At 57.6% G+C, this 12,416-nt stretch overlaps 1 protein-coding gene across 3 annotated transcripts in view; it reads right to left on the minus strand.

The window, feature by feature from the left end:
• Positions 1-9,646, minus strand: part of AGAP3 (ArfGAP with GTPase domain, ankyrin repeat and PH domain 3) — a 213,067-nt gene extending 203,421 nt beyond the window's left edge. For all 3 annotated transcript variants that reach the window (XM_039523630.1, XM_039523629.1, XM_039523631.1), the window contains exon 1: positions 9,382-9,646. In XM_039523630.1, the coding sequence (XP_039379564.1) occupies positions 9,382-9,646 (265 nt within the window). The remainder of the gene's footprint in view (positions 1-9,381) is intronic.
• Positions 9,647-12,416: the final 2,770 nt, after the last annotated feature.

Here is a 12,416-nt window from a genome sequence, read left to right on the forward strand (position 1 = left end):
ACTTTTCCCCAAGAGAATAAATCAAGGAGAGTAAGACAAGAATCTGTAGGACCTCTCCCTTATTCAGCTCGGAAGCTGGAAGGCCTATAGAGAATAAGGCAGGGGCTGCAGGAAGAGAATGGGTGGCCTGGTGGCTAAGGCAGCTGAATACCACCAAGGAGAACTAGAGTCTAACCTTGCCTCTGCCACAGAGTTCCTATGTGATGCTGGCCAAGTCACTTAGCCAAAAGTTTAGCAGACGGCCACTTCCTGTGCATTCCTCATTTTCCAGATGCCCAACATGAGAACTCTGGGACCTGACTTCCAGAAGTGCAGAGCAGTTAGAGCTGAAACTTGAGTCGGTTGCACCTGAATGATTTCGGTTTTACGTTTTTCCTCTTTCCAAAGAAATTATATTCAAAACATTCTGTTGAAAGACAATTCTGAAAGAGTCTGTCTATACCGCAATCAAACACCGTGACTGGCTCGTGTCAGCTCCCTCTGGCTCACGGGGCTTGGGCTGCGGAGTTACAAAAGCTCAGAATAGATGTTCGGGCTCAGAGATGCCACAAGGGGGGAGAGTCCCAGAGCCCAGCTGACACAGCCAGCTGCACGCATTTTATTGCAGTGTAAGCATAACCAAAGTTGCAACACGCAAAGCTGAAAGCCAGGGGGACCCAGGCAACCTCATCACTGCTCCCTTGCGTATGGGCAGCCTCATTTTCAAGCATGTGAATTTGCAACTTTAACTGGCCAAATTTGCAAGGTTATACATCAGCTTGCCAGCACTTCTGTTTGATGTAACACAACAGCTTCTGAGTTCCACATTCGAACAACTGCAAATGTCACGGAATGTTCTAAGCAGCTCTGGGAAGAACTCTGCTGATTCTGATGAAAATCAGAAAAGGGACATGAGGAGCACATCCGGTCAGCACACCTGACAAGTTCAACCATCTCTGTCTACATCTTGTCTACAGGCCAAAGAACCACTCAATGGCTGCCAGTAACACTCTCCAGCAGAACAATACCCCCATCTCAGCTCCCAATGCAGGTTTAAAATGTTGACATTGTAAATGATTTCTCTCCCAGAGAGAAAGGAAAGAAATAAGAAAGGTGGAGGGGAAAAGCAATTGCGAGGGCACAGAAGGAAAGGGAGAGAATGTGGAGCACAGAGCCCCTGGCATTAGGGGAAAGGAGGTCTGGGGGACACAGAGCCCCTGGCATGAGGGAATAGTGGGAGGGGGGGCTCAGAGCGGGGCACACAGGAGCTTGTTGGGGGAATGGACAAATGCCAGGAGACCTCGGTGTACATAATGTGCTGGGCCGACACAGGAACAAAGTGTGCAGCCAGCCAGCAGCTTTCTTTGAACGTATTTTTGGACAGAATATCTTAATTCTTTGTAACAAAAGGAAAAAGGTAAAACCAACGGATATCAGGGGCAGCCGCCACCTCTCCCGCCCACCATGTGTCCCCAGCAGGCTCTGAATTAGGAAGCTTTGGCACCACCGCACAGCCTGCATGATGTGAATGAACAATTGAGGGGAGGGACAGCTCAGTGGTTTGAGCATTGGCCTGCTAAACCCAGGGTTGTGAGTTCAATTCTTGCGGGGGCCATTTGGGGATCTCTGGGGCAAAATCGGTACTTGGTCCTGCTAGTGAAGGCAGGGGGCTGGACTCAATGACCTCTCAGGGTCCCTTCCAGTTCTAGGAGATTGGTATATCTCCATATCATCTAGGGAATGCAGTTTGGGAGCAATCTTCCCTATTTTAATATATGGAGATATACACCTATCTCCTAGAACTGGAAGGGACCCTGAAAGGTCATTGAGTCCAGCCCCCTGCCTTCACTAGCAGGACCAAGTACTGATTTTTGCCCCAGATCGCTAAGTGGCCCCCTCAAGGATTGAACTCACAATGCTGGGTTTAGCAGGCCAATGCTCAAACCGCTGAGCTATCCCTCCCCCCAACAGTGGACCTGCCAGACTGGATCAGACCGGAAGTCCGTCTAACCCAGTGTCCTCTCTGACAGTGCTCAGCACCAGATTCTGCAGAAGATGGTGTAGGAATCCCACAGTGGTAAATGGGGGGGGGGGGAATGTGCCCCTTGCATAGGTCTCAGCGTGATCGCTCCTAGTTTGAAACTGACTTAAACCCAGAAGCAAAAGGTTCAATATCCATTCCAATATCTGTGGTCATTAATTATCACAACTCTGAATATTCCTGGTGGAAGTAAGGTGTAAATTTTTAACAGTGAGAGTAACTAACCATTGGAACAGCTTACTAAGAGTCATGGTGGATTCTCCATCATTGACCATTTTTAAATCAAGATTGAATGTTTTTCTAAAGATATGCTCTCAGAATTATCTTTGGGAAGTTCTATGGTCTGTTATATAAGAGGTCAGACTAGATGATCACAATGGTCCCTTCTGGCCTTGGATCTGCCAGGTTCAAAGACCAGAAGACACCAATAGGCAGCAGGTTTAACACAAACACAAGGGAGTATTTCTTCACCCAACGCACAGTCAACCTGTGAAACTCGTAACCAGGGGATGCTGTGAAGACCAAAAGTGTAAAGGGGTTCAAAAAAGAACTTCCTGGAGGATAGGTCCAACAATGGCTATTAGCCAAGATGGTCAGAGATACAACCCCAGGCTCTGGGTGTCTCTAGCCCCTGACTACAAATGCTGGGACTGGACAACAGGGGATGGATCACTCGACAACTGACCTGACCTGCTCATTCCCTCTGTAGCACCTGGGACTGGCCATTGTCAGAAAACAAGGTACGGGGCTAGATAGACCATTGATCTGACCGTATCTGACCATTCTCATGTTCAATGTGATCATCTCGTCTGACCTCCTGCACAACACCGGCCATAGGATGTCCCTGAATTAGCTCCTCTTTGGACTAGAGCAGAACTTTTAGAAAAAATCCCATCTTGAATCTATCACTCTAATCCTTAAATCATTCTCCTGGCTCTTCTCTGAACCCAGTGCAATTTATCAACCTCCTTCTTGAGCCATGCACCTCAGACACTGTACTGCAGCAGCGGTCGCCCCAGTGAGAGCTGCATTCCAGCCCCAGGTCACGTAGCCCCTCGGTGGGGGGTGACTTTGCAGCTGCGAAGGGGACACACTTGACCCCAGCTGGGAGAAGCAGCAAGTCCCAATTCTGATGTGTCTTTGCTCCAAGGAGTTTTGGCCCTTGTTGTGCCCCAAGCGGGGGCAGGCCGCTGGACCCAAGTTCTGTGTAAAGGGGGTCAAACAAGGGGAGCCTAGCCCAGCTGTCCTCCATCCGTGGGAGCGGAGATAGCCCCCCGAGGCTATGGGGTGACTGGGTGGGAGCTCAGCCCAGCCTGGCGCTCTCCTCCCCAGCAGCTCTGGCTACAGCTGGGCTGCATTTGGGTTTCCAGAGCAGCGAGCACTGGTGGCAGCAGCCCAGCCGCAGAACTTCAGGGGTTGGACACATGCCAGAGCGAAGTCGTGACAACACACACCACAGCAGGGAAATGGCAAATTTCTACAGTTTACAGCCCAGACAAGCCTAGATAAATTGTCATGGGCCCTGCAAGCCAAGGACTCATCTCCAGCTGAGACTCCCCTGCTGGGAACAGCCAAAGATCTGCTGCCACCAATGGAGGTGGGCCAGTTCTCAGGCAGTCACACCTTGGGCAGGCTGATGAGAGGGGCTGCTGCCAGCTCCCCCAGTATCTGTCAGCCTAGCTCTGCGTTGCCCCCTTCCCACCACCCTTGATTTATCTGCCTATTTCTCTCTCTTTCAAGCCTCAGTTCCTGCGGCAGCGGACAGGGGAAGAACCCAGCACACTGACAGTACTATTGGAAGCGATTTACTACTAGTAAAGTGGACAAATTCTTCTCACTCAGAACCAGGTGCAGATTTGAAACCAGGTCTCCTCAGGCCAGAAGGATGAGCAGCTCTGTCCCTTGCTAGAGGACTGCACAGCAGGGCCGGCTTTAGGCTGATTCACCCAATTCCCCGGAATCAGGCCCCGCGCCGGCGCCTGTTTAATTTTTACTCACACGGCGGCGCTCCGGGGGTCTTCGGCGGCATTTCGGCAGCAGGTCCTTGAGTGCTGCCGAAGACCCGGAGCGCCGCCGGGTGAGTACGAATCGGGCCCCGCACTTGCTAAAGCCGGCCCTGCTGCACAGTCCCCCCACAAGACCCAGGCTGCCAGCTCCTGGGACCGACGCTGGGAACTCACTGACAGAGCTCAGGCTGGACAAGGACGCAAGTAACTGCAACCTAGATTGACTCAAGACAATACTCGGGACAGTTTCTTTATTTAAATGAATCGGGGGGAGGGTGGGGCACTAGGCAGAATCAATACAGACCTGGGGCCTCTGGGGGAACCAGTTCCACAGCTGTGCTACCAAGCGGCACATGAGACGCTCCAGCAGATTCCTCAGGCAGAATAATGGGCCTCTTCGTGGGCAGAGGTCTGAATCCCCACAGTCAAAATCAGGCAGAGCATGGCCTCATTGCCCAGCCTCCCCCGCCTGCTAGACACAACTCAATGGCCAAGCTCCCAATGCGGACTCTCCCTGCCACTCCCACGCCCCATTCCTGCAGTCAGCTTTGCGCGCTCTGATGCAGTTCCTAGGACCAAGCTCCCACAGCTGGTAATACACAAGCCTCCTGGAGAGCAGCTGTGACAGCATGTGCTGCAAACACTGGAGTGATAAACAAGCCTGGAACATATTGGGCACCAGCTAGCTGAGTGCACCTGTCCAGCAAATGCACGCCTGGCCATCGCAGCTTCTGGCCGATATACAGGCTTCTTGCAATCACCCCTGGGAAACAGCCATTGCCACCTGCTTTCCCCTGTGAGCACACAGACAAGCAGCTCCTACCCCTGCCCCCTACCAGACCCACACACACGTCCCCACTGGAGCCTGTGCCAACTGGGCAAAGACTGGACCATGCACTGCCTCGTGCACAGGGCCGGCTCTATAGTTTTCGCCGCCCCAAGCAGCACGCCGAATTGCCGCCGCCACGGCAGGGGCCTTTAGGGTGGCAGGTGCGTTTCCGCGGCGGTGGCAATTCGGCGGCAGCTTCTATGTTTAGCTGAAGCCGACGCAGACAGCTAACATAGACGCTGCTGCCAAATTGCCGCCACCGCAGAAACGCGCCTGCCGCCCTAAAGGCACACGGACTGCCCCCGCTGTCCGCGGCCGCAATTCGGCGCACTGCTTGGGGCGGCGAAAACACAAGGACTGCCGCCCCTTGCAGATTGCCGCCCCAAGCACCAGCTTGGCATGCTGGTGCCTGGAGCCGGCCCTGCTCGTGCAGTAACCCTGGCAAAAGCTGCTAGCTCAAAGGAGCTTTTATTAACACAGATACAAACACCCAGGGCAATTGCTGCTAATGAGCTGCCTCCCTGGATGCCTTCGAGGAGCAGTGGGCGCTGTCCGGGGTTCTCTGCTCAGTGTCCCCGTCAGGCTCCCTTCTTATGACCCTTTGACCGCACTCCTGTCCCTGTTCTTTTATTAGTTGTCCCCCGCAATTAGTGGGTTTCTGAGGCCCTGTAGATCCTCCCCTTAGGCTGGGGGGGGGATCCGTTAGCATGGGGCAGGCTTCCGCCCGCCCCGTTTCCCGGAAACCCAATAGATACCTGCAGGGGATCTGAGCTTCCTGCCCCCCACCCCCCACCTGACATTGCAGGATTAACAAACAAGAGGCACGTGCTGTTGAACACCACACCCGTCTGGTCAGTCCCAAAGTGGAGGGATCCACCCAACCACACCATGGCACCACTCGGGTCTCCAGAGCCCCAACTTCTCCCCTCCACCTCACGCCACAGACCCACGGCTACTTCGCACGGGCAAACGGTGCCCCTTTCTCAGCCTTCTGTCTGGGGGGCCTCCCATTTCCCAGCCAGCACAGGGCCACGAGGACTTCCATCTAAACTGAGCAATGGACAGAGAAGAGACACAGGGACTCTGAAGGTGAGAAGAGCCCAGGTCCACAAACAGTCCTCCCACAATTACAGAAATCTGTAACCATCTGACCCACTTTGGCCACCCAGGCAGAGGAATTAATCCCATCTGCATGCAGGAGGGGTCAGAGCCACCAACGCAGGTTCACTGTGAGGGGCTGTTCTGGCTGACGCCAACAGTAAATCTATAGCAGGCTCTGTTCTGGGGAAAGACACGCTGTTACCAGCGGCTTCCCCCAACCTTTGGCTGGTAAGGGCACAAGTAACCCCCTCTGGCAATGGGCCCTTCCACCAGCCCTCAGCCCCTTACTGGGGGCAGCGGCAGAGAGGGCACCAGTCCCTCTCAAGTATACACACGCCCTAAGCAAAGCCGGGGTCTCAGGAGACGAGTCTCACATCAGATCGTCTCCTCTCATTAATAAACACCAGGGCTGAAGCACAGGGGGGCTCTGTGACGTTTAGTAATTGATTAATCACAACCTATCTGCAGCGCCAGGGAGAGAAACACACCATCTCTCCCTCCCAGCAGCAGGGGCTCCATTTTCTGCAGCAGCCTGGCAGGGGAAGCTGAGTGGGCAGGCGGAGGCAGCTCTTTAGAGGAAGGATCTGATCGCACTTTTATAAGGGACTTTGATCATGTCTAATCAGACGCTGCAAACACAGCAGAACAAGGAGCTGACGAGCCTCCTTGGGAAGGAGACAAAACACACACAGGCAGCAATTCTGACAGGCACAAAATGAAGGCAGCAAGAATGGGCAAGACACCCAAACATTTCCCTGCACCTCCCAATGGCAAGTTCAGGGGAACTCGTGGGTCCCAACCCTCTGAGCACTGGCAGCACAGAGCCGGCCGGGAAAGGGCCTGACAAGCATCCCCAAAGAGAGGCCAAAGTGCGCCAGCCACATCCAGCCGTAGGACTCAGGGCCAAGGGGCAGCCAGTCCCGGCAGAAACCACCAGTGGGTCTGACCCCTCTCACCCACGCCATGGCAGATCAGACAGTTGAGATCAATGGGCATTAACCAGTGTTGCCACCGGAATCGGTCCCAATGTCTCTGGAGAGTGAAGCCAAGTCAGTGCAAAGGCCAAAGGAACCCAGCATCCCTCCCCCTCGGTCCCCGGTCAGGGAGACAAGCCCTTCGGAAACAAGTCCGACGGCAGGGGAGCTCTGAGCAGCTGCCCCATGCGCCCTGGCGAGCAGCTGTCACCGCACCACACCCCACCCGGGGCCCATCCTTCCTGAGGAGCCCCAACCAGTGCTGGGTTTACAGTGGTGCCAGGGGCACCACGGAGCCAGGCCCGTGCAGCCTGCTCTGCTTGCACTGTGCTAAGGCCCTGCCAGTCCGCCTCCGGGCAGCCTCTGCTTCCCACCACCTGCGGGGCCCCACCACCCCCTGGGGCTGAGCCACCTGGCACTGATGCAGAAGCCTGGCCAGTCTCAGCCAGTTGGGGGGCTTGCCTGGGCCCCTCCAGACAAGTGGGTCCTGAGGGACCAGCCCTTGTTGCGCTGCCGGCTCAGCCCAGCAAACAGAGTGATCTCCCAGTGAGTGCGGCCGGGACTGGGTCTCTGGAGGGCCTGGGGGTGCTGCTGGGCTGTGAGGGGGTGGGGAAGATGTGTGTGTTGGGGCACGAGGGAGTGGGGGTGCTGGGTGCGGTGCTGGGCAGTTGTGGTGGGGCTGTGAGTGGGGCAGGCAGGGTGCTGTGCATTTGTGGCAGGATCTGGGGGAGGGTTCTGGCCCTAGGGAATCAGGGGGTGTTCTGGTGTTGGGCAGGGGCGTGGCATGACATGGGCCCACCCCTGAGGGGAAGGGACATGCTGGCAGCACAGGGCTGGCAACTGCCCGTTTGTAAATAGTGCCCTCACACTGGGCGGAGCAGGGCTGCCCCTGCCATGCCCCTGGCCCCTCGCTCCAGGGACCAACCCCCGCACTATGCTCCATTGCCCCCCCCCCGGGGGCTGTGGCAGGGGGCTGGTGGAGAAGCCCTTAATCAGCTCCTGCCTCTCCAGCCCCAATCAAGGGGAAGGGATTGGGGCTGGGTGAATATCCTGGGCCTGCCTGGTAGGGCCGCACCTGCCAGCCTCATTAACCCGGGGCGATAAAGGCTGCGGGGAAGGTCAGGCACAGACAGAGATGGGAACCTCCTAGTCTGTTTCTGGCCAGGCCTGTTGTAGACGAATTAGCTGTGAAACCTGTATAGAGTTGGGAACTGGTGGTGAGAAACCCTTTGAGACTCAGGGGCAGGGGTGTTGCACCACACTGGAGTGTCCCTGACTCACGGAAGAGGGAGGCCCAAGGGCGCAGCATGAACCCCATTACAGGGGCCCACAAATGTGTTTGGTGCCAGGCCCACAGCAGGTTAATCCAGCCCTGGCCCCAGCATAACATGGTCCAGTCCCCAGACCCAGCGGGGCTCCCCACAGACTCCCAGTCCCATTTGAGCTCCTCCTCGGCCGAGACTGGACCCTGTTCGCGAGGCACCCCATCCCTGGAGTCCCTTCCCTGACCCCCACCATCTCTGCTTTCAGCTCAGCCCCAGCGAGGCCGGGGCAGTCGGGGGAGAGGGGCCTGCCCACGGCCCAGTCTCTCCAATCCCAGCGCATTTGTTCCCAACTCAAACCCTTGGAGACCTGGTTCTCGGCCCGGGGTCGAGGCCTGTCCCCAGGGGCCGGCACCGTCCCTCCTCAGCTACTTCAGTCTCCTCCTTGAGAAGATCTCAGACCTGACTGGCCTCTCCCTGCCTCAAGTGCCAGTTCGGCCCATGCGCCCCCCGGCTCTGTACCCCCAAGCGCAGCTCTGTGCCCCCCGGCTCTGGGGCCCCCTGGCTCTGGGGCCCCCCAACCCCAGCTCTGTGCCCCCCGGCTCTGGGGCCCCCCAACCCCAGCTCTGTGCCCCCCGGCTCTGGGGCCCCCTGGCTCTGTACCCCCAACCCCAGCTCTGTGCCCCCCGGCTCTGGGGCCCCCCGGCTCTGGGGCCCCAACCGCAGCTCTGGGGCCCCCTGGCTCTGGGGCCGCCTAACCCCAGCTCTATACCCCCCGGCTCTGGGGCCCCCCGGCTCTGTGCCCCCAACCGCAGCTCTGTGCCCCCTGGCTCTGTACCCCCAACCGCAGCTCTGGGGCCCCCGGCTCTAGGGTCCCCCGGCTCTAGGGTCCCAACCGCAGCTCTGAGCCCCCCGGCTCTGGCTCTGTGGCCCCCGGCCTGGTTTGGCCCATGCTCCCCTGAGAGGGCTGCACAGAAAGGAGATACCACGTTCCCCGACCCGGTTCGGTTCGGTCCGGCCCGCCCTCGGACCCGGCCCGGCTCACGCTCCCCCTCGGGCCCGGCTCGGTTCGGCCCGGCCCGGCTCACGCTCCCCCTCGGGCCCGGCTCGGTTCGGCCCGGCCCGGCTCACGCTCCCCCTCGGACCCGGCTCGGTTCGGTTCGGCTCGGCCCGGCCCGGCCCGGCTCACCCTCGATGGAGATGACGTGCTCCCGGATCTGGCTCTGCAGCCCCAGGTCCTCCACCCGCTCGATCAGGTCGTAGATCGCGTAGATGTTGGGATGCACCGACTCGAAGCGGCCGATCTCGGCGCGGATGGCGGCGGAGTTGGAGAGGCCGAACTGCGGCGGGGGCGGCCCGGCCTGCGGCTGCCCCGAGGAGCCCGGCCCCGGCCCGCCCGGCGCCGCCAGGCTCTGCTGCTGCGGGCTCTGCCCGGGCCCCGCCTGGAAGTTCATGGCTGCGGCGGGCGCGGCTCAGCGGCGCGGGGCGGCGGGTGCCCGGGGCGGCGGCAGCGGCTGCATGGCCGGCGCGGCGCGGCTCGGCTCGGCTCGGCTCGGTCCGGTCCGATCTCCGCTGCTGGCTCCGCCGCTTCCCGAGCCCGGCCCGCCGGCAGCCGCCGCAGCAGGACCCGCGTCACGCACCGCCCCCGCCTCGCCCCGCGTCAGCGCCGGCTCCGGGGACCGGCCCCCGCAGGGGAGGGGAAGGGGAAGGGGCCGGGGCCAGGGCCTCCCTCCGGCAGCCTCAGCCCCCGGCCGGGCCGGACCGGCTCCCGGCTCCGTGCCGCCCGCGCTGCAGCTGAGCGGCCCCCGCAGGGCTGGGCCGGGCCGGGCCAGGACCCGCCGGCCGCTCGGCCCGGGACAGGCTGGGGCATCAGTCACAGTAATGGCTCTGCCGGGGACGCCCCTGGATTGATTCGCCACCCAAACATTTTGTCAGGATAGAGCTCGGGCTCCCCAGCACCTCTCATCCCGCCTAAGCCTGGGCAGCCGCCTCCCGAGGTGCCAGATGTTACCACCCCTTGAGGCTTGTCCCGGGGTTCCCTTACCCGGCCCTACCCATCCCGGTGACCAGACCAGACCAGACTTCTCTGCTTGCACAACTGGCATCGCTCAGCGCGGACAGGAGGGTCCCAGATCTCGGGGTGTAGCTGCACCTCCCCTGGCCCTCTGCAGTGTGACCTATAGGGTCACTGGCCTGACCCCCCAGCACAGTGCAGGCAGACACAAGAGAGACACACCACACCATATACAAAATGGCACGTTGCCCCCAGGTCACTTCGTGTGTTGGTTTAGGGACAAAACCTACCTACAATACATCCCAGCGTGTACCTTCTCTCTGTATTGATTTGCCCAGACCAAGTGAAGGGGCTGATTATAGGCCTGGAGTAGCCAGCCAGTAATTAGTAGCCTGGCCCTGAATGTGACTGCCTTAATGAGGACACAGCCTGACTGTTTCTCCTACAGTGTCCACGGGCTGCATCCCTGCAGCTCTCCACCTTGCCTGGAAAGACAGAGGGCGATCCAGTGTCTGTCGGGGCAGGCTGGGGCATTGCTCGAAAGCCAGCAGAGCTCAGTTTGCAAGGCCAGGTACTGAACCTCAGAGGCAGATAAGAGAGAGAGAGAAGCATACAGCAGGGTGTCAGCAGCGCACTCAAAACACCACACCCAGTGCCTCAGGGTTTATCTACACAGGAATGTTACCGCGGATTAGGTTCTTTCCTCTGAGTGGGGCACACTGGCTCTGTTAAACTGAAGTGCAGCCACACCGCTTTGTTATGGCAGCTTAGCGGACTTCCCTTATTAATCATTGTGTTCACACAGCTCTGTGCTTGTTCCAATTCACTGCGCAGCATTCTGGCCAGATATCCTAGGGTGCAACGCCACCACTCCACCCTGCGCTGAGTTTTGTCTCACGATGCAGCGTTGGGATCTCTACTGGAACCTACAGGAATAATGGGGCAAACTAGCAAATAACCATAATTTGTCTCCTGGCATCCCATAAGTCAGCCATATTTTGGCAACACCATTTTTTAACTGGTGTGAGGCAGTATGGAAGACATGCTACCGAGCACCATGATCATGACACTCATCAGTACAAACAGGATGATGCACATGCATCTGGAGTCACCCAGCCAGATGGATTTTTAAGGTCAGGCTTGACAAAACCCTGGCTGGGATGATTTAGTTGGTTTTGGTCCTGCTTTGAGCAGGGGGTTGGACTAGATACCTCCGGAGGTCCCTTCCAACCCTGATATTCTATGATTCAATTATTTGCCCCGGCAGCTTCGGACTCTGTCGGTGGAGGAGAAGCAAGAGATTAAAACTGAGCAATGACTTTTGCAGGGCATGTATCTGGAGCAGCTTCACTTGGTGAAGCACCATGTCTGGACTCTCCACTCTCACTGCCTGATGAGACAGGACAGTGATGCAGAAGCAGGATGACCAACAGTAGCTGCAGACCTTCAGGATGTGAAAGACGTCCCTAGAGATGTGTGCAGAGCTTGCCCTGTGGCTGCAGTGGCAGAACACCAACATGGGAGTTCCCCTTAGTGTGGAAAAGTCACCATCCGTACAGAGAAATCTCCTCCCAGTCAGCCCGCAAGGGACACATGAGGTCAAGGATGCTGCCATGAGGGTTTGGGGGCTTTTTGGAAAACTGTCCACCAGCTGCTTCTTGGGTGCGGTGAAGGCAGCATCACTTACAAAAATGCAGTCCAGTGCCTCCTAATCGGAGTGGGTAGTTGTGATGCTCTGTACCTCGGAGAAACACCCTACACCCCCATGTTCATCTTTATAAAATGATTGTGTGGTATCCAGTGCAAAGTTTGTCATGTCAGATGTCTTCAGAAGGCTCACGATGCACTGAGCATTGTTGTTATGGTAATGTTATAGGTTATAATTTCATGTATGTAGTTATGAGGCTGAAAATGTATCCTCATGTCTTAAAATAAACCCAGGCAAAAACTCTCCAAGAGCAGAGGGGCAGTTCACACCTCATCAGGGCAGGTATGGGACAAACCCAGCCCAGCCTCACAGGAACAAAGGACACTGGCCTAGGCAGCAACAAACAAATCTGTTAGACTCTCAAGGGAGTCACCCCCCTTCCCTTGGTCAGTTTGGGACTGCGATGAGGTGATGCTCACCTGACTCTGAAGGCAAAGCTAAGAGGGAAGAAAGGACATGATAGAAGGGGGAGACATTTGCCATGCTCACTCTCTCTCTTCAC

Source organism: Mauremys reevesii, linkage group 2 (assembly GCF_016161935.1).
Source record: "Mauremys reevesii isolate NIE-2019 linkage group 2, ASM1616193v1, whole genome shotgun sequence".
Classification (NCBI taxonomy): Eukaryota; Metazoa; Chordata; order Testudines; family Geoemydidae; genus Mauremys; species Mauremys reevesii.